We start from the raw sequence: 22430 nt of genomic DNA, 5'->3' as shown, positions 1-22430 counted from the left end.
GCCCGTCTTCATTAGCCCAGTTCGGAGCAAAACAGTAGGACGTTAAACCCCATTTCATTTCATTTCAGTATTAAAAATTAAAAAAAACAAAACACTTTTATCTCTACAGGTTTTGAAGATAGATGATGCTTCACAAATAACGTTTAGGATGTTTGCCGTTATATCAGCTTTATCTGAACGTGTTACACAAATGGAGTAAGTTCATTTCTTCACTCAAATAACCTGCAAACAGTAGGCGATCTTTTAAACAGCTTCAAGAAGATATGTTATAACATGGACGGGACATCTTCCTTTGTTCTTTTCGTTGAATAAGCAGATTTTTCCCTCTCGTAGATTGGGTGGAGCTTAACCGTGCAATAACTAGACATGTTCAATGTTATTGCACACTTTTGCTGGTTTACACTAGTTTTAGTAGAAATCATATAGAGAAGTGGGGTGGGTTTTCTGTGCAATAACAACAAGCGTATTGAGCAGGTGTCAATGTTATGGGCCATTTATAGCACGCTTCATGGGTTAACAGGTTTAACATCTCAGCCTACGGCCTCGATGTTTAAACCTGTTAACTCATGAAATCCGTGCTATAAATATAACTTTTTATTGAGCCTTGCATTAGAATGTGTAGATGTTTAAAATCGTACGTTACCATCAGGCGTCTTGGTGACCTAGTCACTATCCATTTACTAATGCCACTAATCCACTAATGAATTGAAATGAAATGGGGTTTACTGGGCTAATGAAGACGGGCATACGCAGCAATACATTGTGCGATGAGGGAAATTTTGCCCGGACAGCGGCACTACTCTTGTATCAAATTCCAACTGTCAAGGGATCTTTTACGTGCACGCCAATGTGTAGACGGTACCTCGTTTTTCGTCCCATCCGAACGACTAGACTCGACCCGACTTCCAGGCTAGCGACCCAGCGTGTTACCCACTTAGCCACAGCGACCCCCTCTAAATTATCATTATACTTTTGCTTTTAAGTTATACGAACTCTGTATGCAATATGCCTGACTGCCTTATATTTTCCCTGTCCCCTGAGTAAATATATATATAACTGCCTTATGTTCCCGTCTATTGCTCCATCAACTTATTAAATGTCTGTAAAAATATAGAATACTTTTTAACATTTATTTGTACTAATTGTTTATTCAATATGTCTGCTTTATTTTGTCCAGTTCTCTGGGGTAAACATTTATTCAATATGTTTACCTTATTTTGTCCAGTCCTCTGAGTAAACATTTATTAGAGATGTGTCTACCTTATTTTTCCAATCCTCTGAGTAAACATTTATTCAATATGTCTACCGAATTTTTTCCAGTCCTCTGAGTAAACATTTATTAGAGATGTGTCTACCTTATTTTTCCAATCCTCTGAGTAAACATTTATTCAATATGTCTGGCTTATTTTTTTCCAGTAAACATTTATTCAATATATTTACCTTATTTTCTCCAGTTCTCTAAGTAAACATTTATTCAATATGTCTACCTTATTTTTTTTCCAGTCCCCTGAGTAAACATTTATTAGAGATCTGTGATTTGCTGGACATTCAGAGGAAGATGGATCTCTATAGAGAAATGTTTTATTGTAACGCTAATTCTGATCGAGATCCTAATTACATCAAATGTGAATCTTTAAGAATAGAATTAATGGCCGGAGGATTGAATTGGAAACAACAGCAGTTTATCATGGACCGTCTTCAGCCCAATAATTTTAATGAGGTAAGAGAAAGGGGTGAATTCAGGGTGGGTTTCTCCTTGAGCAACACCCTTCAAAAGAAATGTACGGCTCCGCCAATTCGAGTAGATCACATGAAACTTGACATGCTTTCGATTTGTTATGTGGGAGAGGGAGAAGTGGGGTTTAACGTCCACTCGGCACAAACTAGGTCATTTCGGGACTAGCATAAGGTTCAATTTTATATCAATAATTCGCTTGCGCGTAGGGGTCTTTAGCAGTGGGAGGAAACCGGAGGATCCGGAGAAAACCCACGAGGTTGGACAGGGGACCCTACTTCTTGTCACGTACAAGCGGGGAATGGTAACTCCATACCTAGAGCTCGAATTTTGTGTTTTTATCTCCTTGTTGAAGTCAAAGTCGCATTTTAATCGCAATTTTTTTTTCTATTTTTCAGATTTCCTTTCTGGACTATATTTGTTATATCCCTCTCTTCCTGTCTATGCATGAAAACATTTGTGATAATCCACTCGATATGTCGGATAATAAATACGATTCAATGACGAGAAAACCGTCTGGGGGTACAAGACAGAGGGATATTAACCCTTTAGGCTTCCCTCTACGTAAAGAGTCGTCTTATCAGATGCGGCAACAGGCCCAGGATCTTATTGCAGGAAAAATTAAAATTGAAGATGTGAAAGAGGAAAAACGAGATTTATTACAAAGATATGCAAAGTAAGAAAGCAACAATTATTTCTCCTCTAGTGGTAATAACGAGATAATCATGCGTGGAATAAGAGTCAATTGCGATATAATGGCGCTATTGGTATTTAATGGTTCATTATTCAAGAACTAAATCTGCCTATTGTAGGTCTTTATTTTGGCTTCAATTCTTGCATAAACTATCAATAAGACACTTATTGACAAGGCACGCGGCTATAAAATACCCACCAGATCATCGGATGACGGAGATTTAAACGGATTCTTACACGGTCGCTAAGTCTCGAATGACAAGTAGGCTACCGTTGATAATAAACAATATATGCCACATCTTGTAAAACTTCAAACCGTGATATCTTCTCTCAGAATAAAGTAATTTGAATGCAATTTTCAATAAATTCATTTTGCATTATCTAATTTTGAACTTATATAGCAAGAATGGCCAGCTCTTTATCTAAATCTTACATAACGCATCTTTAATTACCCTTTATTTATCAATAAATACCGCTATACATATATCTAAAAATCATTCTAATCTGTTTATATTTCAGACTACCTAAGTTACTCGAGAAGGAACCAGAACGCCATTCTGGGGATTCCTCTCGTTCATGATCCAACTAAACTGATCAAAGTTGAAGCTGTGATATTTATAGTGTGAATCTGTCGATATATGTTTAATATATTTATTTGCAAAACCAAAAAAACAGTTACACCGAGATGTACTGAAATTGTTAGTCCCGATGTAGCCGCCGAAGATCGCAGTTGGTTGTAACTATGGATTCGAAGTGAATAGCTTGGTTCACGGCTCTGTGCATGCCCAGAACCCTGTGCCATAATATTTAATAAAGAAAGCAACACACGTGTGCTTAAAATCTTTATTTTTGACCAACGATTTGTAATAATCGGGCAATTAATCACTGAAGACTTGGTCGTTAATATTATCGTGCCATGGACTAATATAAGTCAAAGTTGTATTCCAGAATGTTACTACAAGTTTATACAATATATTATGGTGCCATGAAAAGAGCTAAACCAAAATCAAATTAGAAGAACCGACTTCTTCTGATTCAGGAGGTTTTGTTGCTATCCGATAAATCAGTTGAATTTATTGCAACCGAAATCTCTGTGATTATATATTTATTGCTGTTTTACTTAAATCTGAACGTTTGTAAAATTCAACCTATTCTAAACAAAAGCTCAATGCTCTAACTGTGAGCTTATTCTACACAAAGCTCCAATTTTTGTAAGATTTAACCTATTCTAAAAACAAAACAATGCTCTACTTTGAGTCTATGCAACATAAAGCCTTAGTGTTTATAAAAGTGATATTACTTGCGACCTCGTCTAAATTTAGACTATTCTATGCAAAAATCCAGTGCTTGCAAAATCTGAATGTGTTCGGGTAATAGAAACCGAAAGTAGTTGATTTTTTTTAAAAACCTAACAGTATTATTGTGGAATAGTTTAAAAGAGTGCTTATAATATGTACACGTATTGTTATATTGTATCGTAAAATAACAAAATCTTGCGGATTGATAATATTGCGATTGGCCTTGTTGGGCGAAAAGTTATGCGACATGCTGCTTGGTGGTATTCGCATTCGACTTCCCCTAGTGCTTACTGCGATATCACTACCGTGGAAGCAGACGTTAAACCACAGCTACTACTACTACTACTACTACTACTACTAGTAGTACAGGTGGTTTTCATTCTGGTGATATGCGTTCGCATTTTTGGTATTGATATAATGCACGCATTAATATCTTGTTTTACGGTATTGATATCATACACACAAATTAATATCTTGTTTTACGGTATTGATATCATACACACAAATTAATATCTTATTTTACGGTATTGATATCATACACACAAATTAATATCTTATTTTATGGTATTGATATCATACACGCATTAATATCTTATTTTACGATATTGATATCATACACGCATTAATATCTTGTTTTACGATATTGATATCATACACGCATTAATATCTTGTTTTACGATATTGATATCATACACGCATTAATATCTTGTTTTACGGTACTGATATCATACGCGCATTAATATCTTATCTTACGGTATTGATATCATACACGCATTAATATCTTGTTTTACGGTATTGATATCATACACGCATTAATATCTTATTTTACGATATTGATATTATACACGCATTAATATCTTGTTTACGGTATTGATATCATACACGCATTAATATCTTGTTTTACGATATTATACGAGTGAGTTGACATGTTGTTTTTATTATTATACAGTTGTACATTTTATTGTTTTGTTTGTTTCCATGTTTGTATTTTTTACGTTTTTATACGCATATGAAATTAAAAAAGAAAAAAAAACCAACTAATATCAAACGTACTTGTTGTTGTTCTATTCTTTAAGTGGCATTTAGTAACTGGGCAGATCAATCAGTAGCTGTTTTCCATAAGTATGTTTATAGTTTATGTACTTGTTGTTGTTTTATTGGTGAGGTTGAGTTGTTTTTTTTGTATTGTTTGGCTAAAATTATATCGCCCTAAAAAATTGATTGAAATGGTGATTTTAATTCTGTTATTTTTACATTTATACCATTCAAGGGAGGTAACTGCAATTAAAACTCCCCAAAGACTCGAATCGAAGCACATCATATTCGAGTCGAAAACACAATATAAAGATAATTATGTACCATAAACTGTTTGATTTTGTTGAACCAGAAACTTGGGCTTCTTCATCTTCTTTATGGGGCAACGCTCTTTAAAGAAAGCCTAAAGCTCCGCCATTTCAAGTTCGACCTACATAAGCTTGAAATGCTTGTTCTTTTGGCAATGTCCGGTTTTCTCCCACTGCTAAAAGAAAACCACGCGCAAGCAAATTATTAAAATAAAATTGAACCATATGTTAGTCCCGAAAATACCTAGTTTGTGTCGAGTGGACGTTACCCCCCCCCCCCCCCACACACACACACACACCCCCTCCCCCTCTCTCTCTCTCTCTCTTGGCAATATTGCGCGTCGATTTTTGAATTGACGTCAGAATTCCAAGATGGTTGGTTCCAGGTTTATAGTAAGGGTGCACCTGTTCCTCCATGGAGTCCAAAACAAATTCCAATTCAACAAAATAAGAATAATATCCATCACTGTAAAAGAAGAGTCGAAAGTTTTGTTCATTAGTTGCATAAAATGGAAATGTTTCTTTTCAACACTAAATATCTCTCAATATTAGAAAATCTTTTAGCTTTGTTATAACCTTGTTTCTTTTGTTATAATTTTAGAGAACCGACAGTTTGTAGACGAAGACGGGAATGTTTATATTATGGCGAAAGATCCTAAAACAGGAAAACTTATAAGAAAGTAAGTCCAAAAATAATTATTAAAAATTTTTGTAGGGCTTTTTTTAAAAAAAAAAAATGAACGAATATCAAGAATGAATATGGATATTATATAAAATAAATTAACAACAGAACAATAAAATAAAAACTTAATAAATTTCATCGCTTGAAATATAACAGGTTGCATTACGTTGTCCAAGTACATATGTTTCATAGTTTGTTTAAAATTGTGTTTGTGCTTGGCCCCGGCAATTCCAAGAAAATAAAACTGGCATACTTGTTCTCTAGTATTGTGTACCGAGAAAGAGTTATATTGATCAACTGCCCTTTTCTTCTCCTTCGTGCGACGTGATGAAATTTGGCATGCAGCTTGTTCTTTGGACAATTACGCTTAGATTTGCGATTTGTCGTCGTTACAAATCCAAGATGGTTGCGATGACGCGTCATACTCGCTGTGTTAAATGTCCAAAGCATTTTTTTAATGATATTATCATTTAATCCCCATTCCAGAATCCTTAATGTAACAAAAGCTTTTAAAAAGAAAGGTGGCGGAAAGCAAAAGAAGGCAAACATGTCGAAGGAAGAGAAGGCTAAATACAAGACCGGAAAACGCAACGAAGATAGTGACAGCGATTTCAGTTATCGCAGCGTTTATACTCCTGGTGGCACACGTAAAGTTCGCAGACGTAAGCGTCTCGAGGACGGAACGTATGCGTCAAGTGAATCGTACCACAGTAGTCAAGACGAAGACGGCGAGGCCAGACGACGACGGCGACGACAAGATCGTGATCACGAAGGTAGCGCTCATAGTTACTATAGTGTCACGAGCCCCGGAGGTACAAGACAAGTACGTAAGAAGAAGAAGCGCGCGGATGGAACGTATAGCGACAGTGAATCATGTGCTAGTTCGAATACAGAGGAGACAAAAACAAAAGCAAGTAAAAGTGACGAGGACAGCGATTGTAGTTATAATAGTGATCTCAGTGAAGGCGGAACAAGAACAGTCACCAAGAAAAAACGGTTACGTGACGAAGATGGTAATATTATTGGTTATGGTGAAGCGGAAGTTGTTGATGATCCAGAAAACCAATTACTACTGTCTGATACTGGTTCCATATCACCCAGAAGAGGTAACCATATTTTAAGGTTTACTATGCATGGTTGAAGCTTAAACATACATTATGCAAGAGCTACATCTGTCTATTGCAAGTCTTTATTTAGGCTCCAGATGTTATAGAAATTATTAATTCGACTTTTATTTACATGCCAAGCTTAAAATAAACTCTGTAGACCCTCGGATGGCCTCGATAAAGATTGGATTTAAACAGTCGTCCATTTAAAATTAAATCAAGAAATGGTTGACCAAGCTCACGTTTACCGTTAGTCACTGACGTCACTACCTGTTACCGCCGATGAACGGCCTGCCAAGCGAGGCTACCGTTGACATTGAAAATGTTACTTGATAATCGAGAATATGTGGGTGGAGTTATCGTTTGTCAATCAAACGATCGGTAATTCTCGTAGACGTTGCGGACACAGTTGATGTCTATTTCTAGTCCAAACTTCCAACAGTGACAACTCCGTTCAGAATAAAGTAATTTGACTGCAATTTTCAATATTTTCTTTTTTTTATCGTCTATTATTTAATTATTAAAGCAAGTATGGCAAACTCTTTATTAAACTATTAACTACTGTATCTGTTAATCTAATTAAAACTAAAAGTAGGCTGGTATGTGTTTGAACAGCCGATCCTCTACATTTGGTAGTACAGACAAACTATTCCATAGAAATGGGTAAGACTATGCCAACGCCCAGCACACTTGTCACATGTAAGTAACACGCCGACAGTCGCAGATGTCACACACGAGGTCTCTTTCTAAAACACCCGATACTAAGAGATACACGTGTACCAAACGTGTGGTGTACTTATATTCATTTTTAGTATATTGGCGGTGTGAAATACTCGCTTCATTAAGCGAGTTTGTAGTTTTTAAGGGATGTAATAGTACAGAAACCATAAATGAATAATGATGTAATATATTGTTTTGATTTAGTCCAGAAACTATCGGGAGTGTATTTTCATTAACAAATATGTATTCTATTATATTTTCAGGTTCAATATCAGACGGGTAAGCACTGATTTAATCTTAATTTTCAAAACTGATTAGTAAATTTATAATAAAGCCACATTGAAATGAAATGAGATCCTGGCAATCTGATTACAGATCTATATTTCGTTCCGTTTTTTTAATACTTTCGATGGCCTACACTACATGAAGATCTGCCCGGTTGTAGCGATAGGTCGCGTCAGAGGTCATACGAGCGGCAGTTGACCCTATGACGTCAGACATTTGATTAACCAATCAGCATTGATGTTACTAGTGGATTACCCACAGTTCCGTGCAAAACACGCCTAAAGCTCGCCGTAACAAACCGTTTCATTGGCTAATCCCTCACACCATTCAGAACACGTCAATGATACCAACTCTTCCAGATCCTAGTGTAGTAAAGACAAGTTAAATGAAACGAAATAGTATCTGTGTTTTAATGAGATTGAGATTCTGGTGACTGACTTTTCTGCTGGCTAATCAAGATGGACGGACACCATGTGATATGCTCGGGGCCCGGAGCTAGGTTGCCTAGACAACACCTCTTCTATGTTGCGTTTGTACATTATCCCGTTCCAAACGAAGTTATGAGAGGGTATATTAAAATGGGTTCTGTCGTTCCGTTTCGGTTTTGTTTCCGTTCAAGAAATCTTTCTGAAACTGTGAACTCACATCAACCTATTATATCAGTTTTGCGTTCGGCTAAAACAGGCATTCTCTTCTCGGATTTAATAATATTTGTGTTTCTATGGAAACAAATTGGATTTAGATTTTGGTGAACAAGGACGTGGGATATTGATGACTCGTTCTTCTTGTTTCAGTTCAGAAGGTGCTTATGACAGATATATGTCCAAGAAACTACAACAACTAGAGGATGTCGCCAACACGATGCAAGAAGATGAAGAAAGGGAACAGGAAGAAGAGAGAAAGAGAAAGATGTTAGAGGATGAACACAACAGACTTCAGCAGAGAGTCTTTGATCCAACGTGGCCTGGAACCAAACCGACCGACAAGAATAACATAGAGTTACCGAACTTTGACGATCAGTACAAACGTCTTGGTGGGCCACGAGACCGGGCGGGCAAATCGCGAGAGAAAATGGGCGGTTCCCGGGAGAAGAAGGGTCCTAAGCTTGCTAATATGACGGAAGAAGAAAAGGCGAAATATTTTGAAGAACAAGAAAAGAAGGAACAGGAGGAAAAGGAACGAGAAAAAAAGGAGCGAGAGAAACGGGAGAAGAGAGACAGGTTTGTTAATTTCTTTCAATCAATCAGTTTCGTCCTCTGAAATTCAAATTGAAATGAAATGGGTCTTAACGTATGTCTTTGATGCACCATCCAGGCTTATGCAGACTAACATACGCCATGCAGTATGCTATGAGAGACATTTTGTCCCGACAACTATGAGAGAAGTGTAACCCGGACAACCGCATTCCGTCTAGTCTGTGTCGAATTCTAGCTGTCAAGTTTCAAGTTTCGTTTTACGTGCACGCCAATGATAACATGGGTTTACGTTGGTCTTTCTTCCAACCCGGTCTACTAAACGCATTTTCCTGCTAGGCCCTTTAACATTCACCAACAGCCTGGATAATCTCGACCAACACCGGGATTGAAACCCAGAAGATGCTGGTTAGTGAGTCAGCCGCACACTCGCCGAGCTGAAATCGAAAGTAGTAATTAACACAAATATGAGACGAAAAAATTACGCCGCCTTGGGATTGGTGACCTGGTATTCGACCTACAAAGACACTAAATAGTCCCGGTAACTGTTGCTAACGCATGCACGACTTGAAAGAACACTGGTCTTTTTTATTCCGAAAGCGGAAGTCCCACTTCTTTCTCTTTTCTGAAACTAAATGAAAATATTGTTGTTTTTTTATGCAGACAAAACTTGAGACGGGAGAAGACACAGGACAATATCGAAGAAGAAAGAAAACGGTTATTTGAAGAACGAGAAAAAAGGCGGGAAAGTATCATGAGTCAACACCGTCTAACCACGCCCTTGAATGGTAAACCCCAGAGTATGGTGACGTATGAAAAAGGCACTGCTCGCGATATTAATACGCCTATACAAAAGTATGATAACAGACAACAGGGATTGTCTCATTCCGAGTAAGTGTGCTATTTCTGCAGGACACATCTGCAATATATATCCCCTTTTGGAGAGAGAGAGAGAGAGAGAGAGAGATAGAGAGATGGGGTTTAGCGTCCACTCGAGACAAACTAGGTCATTTCGTGACAAACACATGGTTGAATTTAATTTCAATAATTCGCTTGCGCGCAGGTGTCTTTAGCAGTTGGAGGAAACCGGAGGACCCGGAGAAAACCCACGAGGTTGGACAGGCGACCCTACTCCTTGTCACCTACAACCAGGGAATTGAAACCAGGCCAGTTGACTCAATGACAGACCTTATGATACAACGCGCACGTACTAACCATTCGGCCATCCACCCCCCCTTATCCCTTTGGACTAATTTTCCACAAGGTGTATCACCTTCTTCCGGAAACCCCAGACATATCTCTTGTGCACCGGTCTATAATTTGGGTCCGTACATTTAAACCATTTATATCTTCTTTATGTTCGTGGGGTGACACACTTCAAATAAAGCCTAAGACTCAAGATGGCTTCGATGGCGTCGTATAGTTCTCCCGTAGCTGTTTTTTATACCATTCACAATCTGGTTGATTTATTGTTTTACAGTTGGACGAAAAAAACTAAAGATGTGAAAGGCAACACGAGGAAGGGTCGAGGTAATTTTAATTTTTAATTTCAATTGGTAAGTCAGGTTTTGGAAAATGACGAGCGTTTATTTGACTTAAAAAGTGTCACGTGGAGAATTTTAAAACATCATCGCAGACTCGATTGTCTACCTAGCGAAATTTAGTAACTATTGCCACTGGTTGACGGAATCTAAAGTAGTGAACTTTGACCCCAACTATTTAATTCCAACCGTTTCTCACCTTGGTAGTATTATATCGACTGAAAAAGAATCAGTTTCAGGCGAGTTATTTGCCCTTCAATTAGAAATCGGATTCAGACCACATGGTCGTAACAGACTTTAGACATTACATTTAGTCATATAGCTTAGGTCTAATGTTATTTTTGAAATATTTTGCTCGATACAGGCGCTTGTGGGTGTGAGCATATGCTCTTAGATATAGGCACACTGATCAGCAGTGAATTTTCGCTAGGCCGCTACAATCACTGATAAGCATCATATCGATGCGACTTGATGAGTCCCAAAAATTAACCCTTTTCCCCCGACAAATTAAATTCTAAAACATATTTTTCATTTATTAGAAAAATAAATAAAGACGTTTGAATTATTTGTAGGTAAAATTCATTTCCCATTTAGTGTAAATGGGTATTAAAATAAGTAAAATTCACCATTTAGCACGAATCAGTAACGTCTTACGTAAACAATGCACGCACTATTGAGCCAGTGATTGACGCCGCGGGATGTGACGTCACGTGTCGAAACAGTCATCTGTAACAGAGATATTAGAAGATCTCTGTGAAACAGATTGAGATATAGGTACGCCTTCTTAACCTCTTGGGATTACTTCGGTTTCGTCCCACAGAAAATAAAAATAAGAAGCGGACGTTAAAAAGCAACAGCAACAACATAATATGTTTCTCAATTATTAAAGTTCTAAAAAATTAAATTGTTGTAATGTTTAACTCTCCTTACAGATAGTACCGCATTTGATTATCAACCCTCTAAACTGAACGCCCTAAACAGAAAATATGGCTCAGGTATGTTGCAAAGAAATTTTCTATAGCATGTTCTAGTTCTGCTTTAATATTTAAAACGCCTCCATGTCTGTGATGTGCGTCAAAAGGAAATTGGAGGTTTGATTGCTTCTTATTTGTTGATTTCATTTGTGAGATGACAGTATCATGTGGTGGAAAATTTGACAAAAGAATATTCGCGGCGGGAATTCCTTTAGTTGAACGTAATGAAATATCATATAAAATTGAAATGAAACGGGTGTTTAACGCCCTATTGTTCTGAATAAACCGGACCATCATATACGCCTGATAACGACATTATTGGGACTCCAATCTCTCATATTTGCCTATTAGTATGCTGTTATTCTTGATTGCTGTTTATATATGCAAATGTATTTGTTTATTTATTTATGCAGATAAGAAAACAGATGATAATTCTGGAAGGCTATCAAGAAAGGAAAATGTAAGTTTAATAATGTATTTTTTAATGGCGCCAAGTAATTAATTCTGAATAATGCTACTGTTGGTATCTATGTACAGCTTGCTTGAGAAACTATTATATAAGGAGGATTGAATACTCAATCGTTACGGAAAAACTTCTGAGACGATTTAGACAGCCTTGACGTGGGGACACCAAAATGTCCCCGTAGTGAGACCATGTCCCACTAGCGTTGGTCTTATACTGTGCCTTTGCCCTCACGGAAACTCTCTCTCTCTCTCTCTCTTCTCCTGTTCTGACCAACAGCAATTTCTTTCTCCTTTGTTCTGACCAACAGCAAAAGGGAATGAACTCGTGATATTCCATATATTATATTTTTATACTTTAATTGATTTTTTGTTATCATTTCAGTCCATATTGAACGACGTCATTAGAAGTGGTAAGGACGTAACATATTTTTAGTCTCCTTACAAACTTTTCTAATGAAGAAAAAAATGTTTTCTGTGATCTGAAAACATAGATAAAGTAGCATGTATTCGTTCCTTATATAAATTAAGAAAGGTATTTTAGACCGAGGAGGCCATCGAACGTCTAAAAGAATAAATGAAGTAATGAATGTATTTGATTGTATGTTGGCTCAATGGGTAAGGTGCTGATTTGCTGATCAAGGTGTATCGGGTTCGATCCCCGTGTTAGTTAAAAAATTTCCTGGTGTCAGTGCAGAGCAGAGGGTGTGGCACGGAATGGTGTCTAGTCGATCGGATGGGTCAAAAAGCGAGGTTCCGTGTACACATTGGCGTGCACGCAATAGAACCCCTGACAATGGGAATTAAAATGGCGTATGTCTGTCTTAATTGCACGCTAAAACCCACTGTATTTCCCGCTTGCTTATTTCGTTTTTAATTGTATCTTTATTTATTTTCGGGGGGTTGGATGGCTGAATGGTTAGCGTGCGCGCGCTGTATCATAAAGTCTGTCATTGAGGCAACTGGCTTGGTTTCGAATCCCCGGTTGTACGTGACATGGAGCAGGGTCGCCTGTCCAACCTCGTGGGTTTTCTCCGGGTCCTCCGGTTTCCTCCCACTGCTAAAGACCCCTATGCGCAAGCGAATTATTGAAATAAAATTAAACCATATGTTAGTCCCGAAATCACCTAGTTTGTGTCGAGTGGACGTTAAATCCCATTTCTCTCACTTTTTTATTTATTTTCTTCTGTGTTATAGATAAAGATCACAATGACAACAAAGATAATAACGATAACAAGACAGGTAGGTCAAAATATAATATTGCTTGATAAAGATACCTGTAAGAGTATTGAAACGTTGCATGTAATAACCCAAGAAGTAGTAAATCCATAAAGTTGTGTTATTATGAATATTTTACCTCTACGGTTTTTTTAATAAACAATATTTTATTTAATTTTAGGATTAGGAAACAGTCAGAGCCTATATAATCCCTCTCCCTCTACTTCTAAATGTCATTTAAGGATATTTTTAAAAACATTAATTTCAAATATAATTAGAGGAAGGGGATAGATGGCCGAATGATTTAACGCCCGTGCTTTAGATCATAAGGTCTGTCATTAGTCAAGAATGCGTGGTTTCGTTTCTCCGGTTGTCCTTGGCAGTTGGAATTCGATATAAGAGTAGGCGGTAGCGCCGCTGCCCGGGCAAAATTTGCCTCATAGCACACTGTATTATGTATGCCCGTCTTCATTAGCCCAGGTTAGGAGCAGAACAGTAGGACGTCAAACCCCCATTTCCTTTCATTTCTCCGGTTGTACGTAACATGTAGTATGGTCGCCTGTCCAACCTCGGGGGGGGGGGGGGGGTCTCCGGGTCCTGTCGCTCTGTACCCTGTCATTTTAGACGGTCCTGATGCTGGTGACAAAATATGACCGTTTAGCTCAAAGTTTCGAATATTCAACATAGTTTTATAATTTGATAATAATATGTTTGTTCGGTTTATTTTCAGGAGAATGGACGAAATTTGAAGTTGATGAAAACGGGAACGTATTACTGAAGCCTGGTGAAAAAATAGATATAAATAAAATGACCGACGAGGACTTGATTAAATTAGGAATTGATCCAAGTTTACCCAAATCAGAAATATTGAAAAAGTTACGGGTAAGTTGTTTATAATAACCTTCGCTTTCACGACATATGTTCAGAAAAAGTTAAATTTAAATGGTTTTATACGCATTCACGACCTGTGTTCAGAAGAGACAAACCGGCTCAATCTTTTTTTTTTTAAATAAATTTCTAAGAGAAAAAAAGCGTCTGAAGTTTTTAAAATGGGGCTTGTTTAAAGTTCACCCGCAATTTTAGTATAATATATATTATACGGATATTATTATATTATAATTTAGGAGAAACTGGGTGATGATATTGTGATAACTGAAGGTGACAGAGTTATATCAGCGAATGAGAATGGTGAAGAGGAAGACTCACTGTTAAATATAATGAACAAACAGAAGAAACTTGCAGAAGATAAGAACAGTAAGTCGCACCTGCTCACACAATAACACCCGACACCACTTCTTACAGAGTTAAACATTGTTGTATATTTATATTGAGAAGTGGGGGGGGGGGCACAGTGGCTTAGTGGGTAAGATGCTCGCTAACCTGGAGGTCCCGTTTTCGATCCCTGCGTTGGCAGAGAAATTTCATCGGGATTTTCCGACAGTGCCCCCACCCCCTGCCAATGGTGTAGGACAGAGGGTCTGGCAAGGGACAACGTACAGTTGTTCGGATGGGACGAACATCCAAGGTCCCGTGTACACATTGGCGTGCACGTGAAAGATCCCTTGGCACGGACATTGTCAGGCACAACCTCTCTGGTGTTTGTTATTTTGTCAGGGTTAAATGTGTCTTGTTTCTGTTCTTCTGTTGATAATAATACAATTTCAGATTCTAGTTGAGGCGTTTGTGGTGTGTAATATGAACTTGTAGCTCAGATATCCAAAGACTGAGTGAGTCTTTCTTCTATTACACTGATGCTCAGTTTACATGCATAATCATTGTTATTTTAGTAAAAGGTGTCCGAAGGGTGAATCTGCTACTACGTTCAGGTGGCTCAGCACTCCGGCTTCACATGCAGAAAGTTGTAGATACGTCACATCTTAAAGAATACAACTATTCTACAGACATAGATGAGCGAGGTTAGTACAGTTTAGACGAGAATTATTGAACCAGAAACTAGGCCCCAAACGCTACTAACCGTGTTCTTGTTCTTCTTTACGATCGATATGAAAATGGACATGTTTGTTCCTTGGACAATTGCGCATCGTTTGACGGAGTTTTGATATGACGTCACAATTCCGAGATGGCTGCGATGACGTCAAGCTTGGTTCCTAGTTCATTGTATGCTCACACTTGTAAATCATATTGCTGGTCATTATAAAATTATTGAGTTTTTGTTTTTGACCGCCGTTGACTGGGACACTATATCCCCATATTCCTGTTGAGTCCGCAGTAAATTGCTGATATTATGGAAAATTGAATTACTATAGCCTACGGTTAGTCTGAAGTGAGTGGAATTGGGAAGTGCTACGACAGTTCTTCGTATTCGAAGTTTAAATATTTATTATCAGAAATGTTCATTAAATTTATTTCAGATTCTTCAATTGATTTTATGTGCCATTATCGTCTGGTTAATCCAGATAGATTAGACTCGTATGCCAAGGCGTTTGTTGTAGAAGACGGTGATCTTGATACAGTTATCACATTTCAGGTAAACAAAAATGAAATACTATTAATAGTCGGGGGTGGGGGTTGGCCGAATGGTTAGCACATGCGCGCTGTATCATAAGGTCTGTCATTGAGTCAACTGGCGTGGTTTCGATTTCCCTGTCATATTAGATAAAGAGCTGACAGTTCTCGCTATAATAGTTTTAAAAAATAGATAATAAACTGGGAATATGTTAAAAATTTCAGTTAAATTACTTCACTCTGAATCGAGTTATCGGGGTTAGAAAAACGATGTAGCCTTGATTGTCATTGCTACCGTTGTTAAGATAATAAACAAAGTCTCGATTATCCATTTTTAAATAAATCATTAAATGGCCGTACAGTTCTGATCTACCTAAAAACGGAGCCATCCGATGGCTTCGAGAGTTGATTATGGACTTGTCATGTTAATTAATGTCTAATTAATAATTTATATAACATTTCAGACCTAAAGAAAGACCTGCAATAGGCAGATTTGGCTCTTGCATAATGCCTGTTGAATCAAAGCTTTTAAATTACTACAGTGAGCTTCCTTCAGTCGCGGCCATGAGTGACACAGACGAGTGGTGGCTGATTCTGGTCACATTCGAACTGTTCATAACAAGAGAAGAGAACGCAAGCGGCGATTAGAACACGTATTGTACAAGCAATACGACGTTAAATTAGAAATTTAAAAATATTATTTATTTGTTTCAGGAGATAAGAACAGCTCTAGAAGGCGTTCCATCAGTTCAACATATAACTAATAAACAAGTTGATTATGTCTTCAAGGTAAATTTCGTATGATAGGGTAAGGGTTCTCATGGTTAGGGTTAGGGGTAAGGTAGGGTTAGGGTAAACCTTATTTCATAAATACTGCATTTAAGAAGAAACCTTTATTCGTACAACACTCGTACGAGTAATATCGATTCGTAAACACCGCGGTAACGGGTAATCTTTATCCCTTTTCGACCAGACACTGTATCTTGTCAGGCCCCCAGTCCTGCACCACTGGCAAAGGAAAACAAAATCCCGGGTAAATATCTCGGTCACCACCGGGATCGAACCCGATCCTGACTAAATGGTAGGCAGAATATGCATTTATTTTTATTACGTGTTTGTGAGGTTGCCATGGTAACTAATTATGCACAAAAATGTGAAATATGTTTTATAACACTTCAGGTATTACATATAGATGATGCCACGTTGGTGACGTTTCGTATGTTTGCTGTCATCACAGCATTATGTGAAAGGGTAACAGCTATGGAGTAAGTATTCAAAAGCGTCCCATTAATTATTTGAATGGGCATGTTAGGTTTGAAATAACCATGTTAGGTTTTGAAATAACCATGTTGGGTTTGACATAACCATATTAGGTTTAGCGAAATAACCACTTTAGATTTGAAATAACCATAATAGATTTAAAATAACCATGTTAGGTTAGGTTTGAAATAATCACGTTAGGTTTTGAAATAACCATGTTGGGTTTGAAGTAACCATGTTAGCATTGAAAAAAACATGTTGGGTTTGACATAACCATGTTGGGTTTGACATAACCATGTTAGGTGTGAAATAACTATGTTGGGTTTGAAATAACTGAAGTAATAGACATCAGAATATAGGATTTTATGCAAATTTCCTCTCAAGTAAATTAAACAAATATGTGAATACTAGAATTGTTCGTGTGGGGAAAAAGAACCCGCTTGATTGATAGTAGACATGAATATGGATAATTTATCCTAAACCTCTAATTGTCCTTGTTTTATCCTAGAGTCAACATCTAATATTTTCTATATTTTTATCTTACAGTTCTTTAAGTAAACATTTAATGGAGATATGTAATTTGGCTGATATTGAGAGAAAGTTAAATCTGTATCAAGCCATGTTCTATCACAATATACCATCTGATAGAACTACCAACTTTATTACATCGGATTCCTTGAAAATAGAACTTATAGCTGGTGGCCTCAACTGGCAACAACAAAAATACATCATGGAGAAAATGGAACCCAACGACTGGGGAGAGGTGAGATTTTTAAAAAATACTTTTGATTTGGCCTCGGACGTTTTAGCTGCTAGTGGGTGTATGTTTCGTTGCCTGGCAGCATGTGTTTAGTTTATTCTCTCCATTAGGGTAGTTATGGGTGGGGGCGATGTATGTTTGTCTAAGCTAGTTGGTGTATGTTTCGTTGACTGGCAACATGTGGTTTTTGTATTCTCTCTATTAGGGTAGTGAGGATGGCGGCGAGGTGTGCTTGCTTAAACCATTTTTGTTTTAGCCCGAACGACTTAGCCGCTAGTATCCATATGTTTCGTTGCCTGCCAACATGTGTTTGTTTTATTCTCTCCATTAGGGAAATGATGGATCCCTGTACGCAAATTGTAATCAGTGCTATTTAAGGGTATCTTGCCAGTTGGAATTCAAAGATCAGCACGCGGACACACGTCTCTATCCGGGCTCAGATGTCACGTATAACCATAGCTAACAAAATGAGAACAGAAGTCTTGACTAAAAAAACCTCGTGGCAGTTGGAATTTGTAGACCCGTACGCGAAAATACCTCTATCCGGACTTACATTCTACACGTAAAATATCAAAATGAGAACTTTTAAAAGGTCTGTACTATATTTCGTTTGCATCCACAGACCAGACGTAATTTATAAAAACAACACGTTAAATTGCACACGTAAGATAAGGAATGACATTAACCATATGTTGGTCTCAAAATGACCATGTGTTCAACCTCGTCCGATTAAATGGATATAACAACCACATGTGTTTCTGGTTTCAAAATCCAAATAAATAGTGTCTATATTTAAATCTGCATAAAATGAAATGGGGTTTAGCGTCCTTACTGTTCTTCTCCGACTGGGCTAATGAAGACGGGCATAAACCAGGGCTTTTAACTGACTCTATACAATCGTTAACATGTCCATAATCTTGTTGTTTATTTATGATTATATAGTCACTTTGTAAAGTGAGAGAGAGAGAGAGAGAAATGGGGTTTAACGTCCACTCGACACAAACTAGGTCATTTCGGGACTAACAAATGGTTTAACATTATTTCAATAATTCGCTTGCGCGTAGGGGTCTTTAGCAGTGGGAGGAAACCGGAGGACCCGGAGAAAACCCACGAGGTTGGACAGGCGACCCTACTCCTTGCCACGTACAACCGGGGATTCGAAATCACGCCAGTCGACTCAATGACAGACTTTATGATACAGCGCGCGCACGCTAACCATTCAGCCATCCAACCCCCCACTTTGTAAAGTGCCCCTGAACATGTTATATGAAATAGCGCACTATAAATATGCTGTAATAATAATAATAAAAAAAAATAATATAATCACAATAATAATAATAATAAGGGCAATGACCTACTCTTATATCGAATTCCAACTGCCAAAGGTTCTTTTATGTGCACGCCAATGTGTACACGGGACCCCAATTTTAGTCAACATAAATATAGGTTTTATATTTTTTCTCTTCCAGATTTCCTTTATAGATTATATGTGTTACATTCCGTTGTTCATGTCCATGCATGATAATATATGTGATAACCCTCTAGACATGTCAGATACCAAATACCAGATGCCACCCAGAAAACGACCACCTTCCGTCCAGAGAGACATGAACCCCTTAGGTCAACCATTGAGTCAAAACTCGACATTCTTATTAAAGAAACAAGCGAGAGATTTAATGGAAGGGAAACTAGATAAATCGATACTACACGCCGACAAGATAGAACTCTTACATAAATATGCAAAGTGAGTATATATACGTAGATAAAGTACAAGTTCTTCCAGGGGCTCCGGAACGGCGCGAGGGCCAGGGTACCAAAAGATAGGGGGGGGGGGGGTGTCCGGGGGGGCCTCTAGAAAAAGTTGAAATTCCGAGAACGCTGTTTAGAGGGCCTATAGCATTCCATATTCCAACATAAAACCCATTAAAATACATGATAATGAAAGAGACAAAAGCCTGATTATTCACAAATGAATAGACTAGTAAAAAGGTTGAAAACTTTCATCATTAGGGCATGGGTATACATGTATACCCCAGAAAAGGACAGGGTACCATTTGTACCCGGGTTCCGGCACCCCTGAGTACTTCTTTGCTTACGGTAGATAAATGCATAAATGAATAAAAAAATACGTCCAGGTAAAAAATTCTCCACTTTACTTCATTCTGACATACATTAAATCATATAAACTAGCTGTCTGCCTTCTATGGTCGTCTTCAGATATTAATAATGTATACAAAATATTGAAATACCATATTTGTTATTATCGTATCTCTATCTGTCAGATAGGGGTTGGCGGCATTACTAGGGAGTCAGATAGGTCTCGTGGTGTGTCACTAACTCTGTCGGTTTTTTAGTTAAACTATGATACTTTTTTAAGGAATCTTAGCAGGCCTTTCCGAGTATAAAAGGGGGGGGGCTAGGTCTGATGGTGTTGCACTGTCATTTCTGGTTTCGGAGATATTCTACATCCGGTTTCACGTAACTCCTTGAAGGAAGCGTAGCCAGGTCCTATCCGTGCAATTGGACACCTAAACAGGTATTAATGTATATTTATGACTACCCAAGGGTCCAAAGATCCAGGAACTCTCCGCCTAGGTGTATAATATTTTTGACACTGTCATAAGCCTTTCCTACACGAAGGTCTATTCTATAGTCTTAAACATATGTCATCATCCTCGAGTTTGCTCAGTTTTGTTTAAAACACAATATTATTACTTGGTGATGCGGAATTCCATTTGGCTCACTTAAATGGAGGTCGTTGTTGCTCTATTCCTGACAAAAAAAAACCACTAACAGTACGCTAATCCAAAGATGCCACAACATTGTCAGAAGGGCTAAGTGCAAAGATTATAGAAAATTTTGGCTATGTGAATTTCCCATATATCTAGAAACAATAAGAATGCTAAAACTGATATTGGGCTTTTGTTTGTTTCAGATTACCAGAAATACCAAAGAGCCGCGAATCAAAAAAAGCCGAGGAAACCGACGAAGAAGAAAAAATGGACCTCATTTATTGAAAGAAATAAGACATACCACCTATTGGAAATGTTCTTCTAAGATTTATTAATTTATTTATGTGTTTTGTACTAAGGCGGAATAAATTATCAAGACATTGTGATAGTTTCGTGATAATTACGGAGAATGTGCTGTGAGTGGATTGACTGACATCTCCGAATTGAAGGTGGTCGGAATCTGAATAATATGAAATATATTAGTAACTGCGTGTAAGGTGGTATCTGAATAGCTGTGAGGCTTCCTCAAACGAGAAGTGTTATAAGGCATCCTAGAAAATGTAAAAATACGCTGCTTTGTGTTCGACACCCGCCACTACCCAAAGCTAACCGGAGCAATGGTTTGGACGTGACCATGGAATTTGGAAGCAGAAACAGTTCGTAAAATAAAATAAAGATATGAATGACAATTGGTTGATCTAGTGGGTTTTTTTCTTGTGAACTAAGAATGGTGTATATTTTTAATTTGTGTCAAATTTGGATAACGGAGAAGGGAAACAATACTTTGTTCCGAATGATAAATGGACTGGCTATGAAGGTATCTTTATTAGCTGTTGTTTTTAATTCAAATTCAACTTAAAGATGTCTTCCATGCTCTTGGAAATTTTCGTTTGATAAATTTACTCTTGTGAGAATGTTATTTATTTCGGAAGAATGTATTACGAAATATGTTATAGTACATGTATTGTTAATAATGCATGAATATTGTATTACAATGCCTTTTGGACTGTGTACACCCCCAACGATATTTCAGATCGCTGGTGGTCATAATACAGAAGAACATTATATGTGAATGATGACGTCATTTAAGAAACAAATGTTTATTGATGGTGACCGTAAGAACAAGTTGATGATGTCCATGATGAAACAATTATTTTGACAGTGATGACACTAATCACGACGGTGACATCATTTCTGAACAGGAACATCACGACGGTGACGTCATTTCTGAACAGGAACATCACGACAGTGACGTCCTTTCTGAATCGGAAGATCACGACAGTGACGTCATTTCTGAAGAGGACGACGATGATGTCATTTTTGGACAGGAAGATAATGACTTTAACAATGTTTGATAACACGTTTGTTATGACGGTCTTGATATTTCTGAGCACGACATACGAGCCTTATAGCTGCACCTTTGAAAAACACGATACTAGTAAGTTAGATGTGTTTGAAATGTATATGTAGGTTGGTTTGCAGTGATTGTTTTTAGTATCGTTCTTAGCAGCGAAAACAAATAATATAAAACAATAAATAATATTTTAACAAACAAGTAGAGTTGTAATTTATTTTGTTTCGTATCTCTCTCTCTGCGAGAGGCGAAGCCCCCCCCCTCCCCTCTTCCCCCACGCGATCTTGCTATTCCTGCCCACAAACACGGCAACTTCAAAGTGATCTAATATGCGATAATTTAGGCGGATGACTCGAATACCAACCAATTTCCTCGGTGTATGGAGGCCCCGTCCTCCCCATGAAAATTTGGAAAAGTTAACCGCCACAAATGCGTTTTTCTGCTATTCTGACCCGTGAGTTAAGCAACTTCAAAGTTGTCCAATCGTTTTGTCACCGAAATCCCACTCTATGGCGACCCGAATTCCAATTATCCAATCAGACTGCAGCATCTGCATTGACAAATAATAATCGATACCCGAAAAATGTGGCACAAAGTAGAGTAGCTCC

At 37.8% G+C, this 22430-nt stretch overlaps 2 protein-coding genes across 3 annotated transcripts in view; both read left to right on the top strand.

Moving 5' to 3' along the window:
• Nucleotides 1–4791, top strand: part of LOC126827500 (uncharacterized) — a 40387-nt gene extending 35596 nt beyond the window's left edge. For both annotated transcript variants that reach the window (XM_050556900.2, XM_050556899.2), the window contains 4 exons: nt 110–195; nt 1504–1720; nt 2134–2411; nt 2948–4791. In XM_050556900.2, coding sequence (XP_050412857.2) covers nt 110–195; nt 1504–1720; nt 2134–2411; nt 2948–3008 — 642 coding nt within the window. In that variant the 3' untranslated portion in view covers nt 3009–4791. The remainder of the gene's footprint in view (nt 1–109; nt 196–1503; nt 1721–2133; nt 2412–2947) is intronic.
• An 880-nt stretch (nt 4792–5671) lies between these two features.
• LOC126827509 (trichohyalin) lies at nt 5672–21993 on the top strand. Its single transcript, XM_050556929.2, has 19 exons — nt 5672–5749; nt 6238–6857; nt 7841–7856; nt 8657–9082; nt 9719–9946; nt 10536–10585; nt 11529–11591; nt 11984–12030; nt 12418–12445; nt 13230–13274; nt 13981–14132; nt 14375–14504; nt 15038–15166; nt 15623–15738; nt 16431–16505; nt 16896–16981; nt 17523–17739; nt 19206–19480; nt 20672–21993. Exons 1-19 carry the CDS (start codon nt 5712–5714, stop codon nt 20751–20753), a joined length of 2823 nt encoding a protein of 940 aa, XP_050412886.2. The 5' UTR covers nt 5672–5711; the 3' UTR covers nt 20754–21993.
• Nucleotides 21994–22430: the final 437 nt, after the last annotated feature.

Source organism: Patella vulgata, chromosome 7 (genome assembly GCF_932274485.2).
Source record: "Patella vulgata chromosome 7, xgPatVulg1.2, whole genome shotgun sequence".
Lineage (NCBI taxonomy): Eukaryota > Metazoa > Mollusca > Gastropoda > Patellidae > Patella > Patella vulgata.
This window is presented reverse-complemented; position numbering and strand designations above follow the sequence as displayed.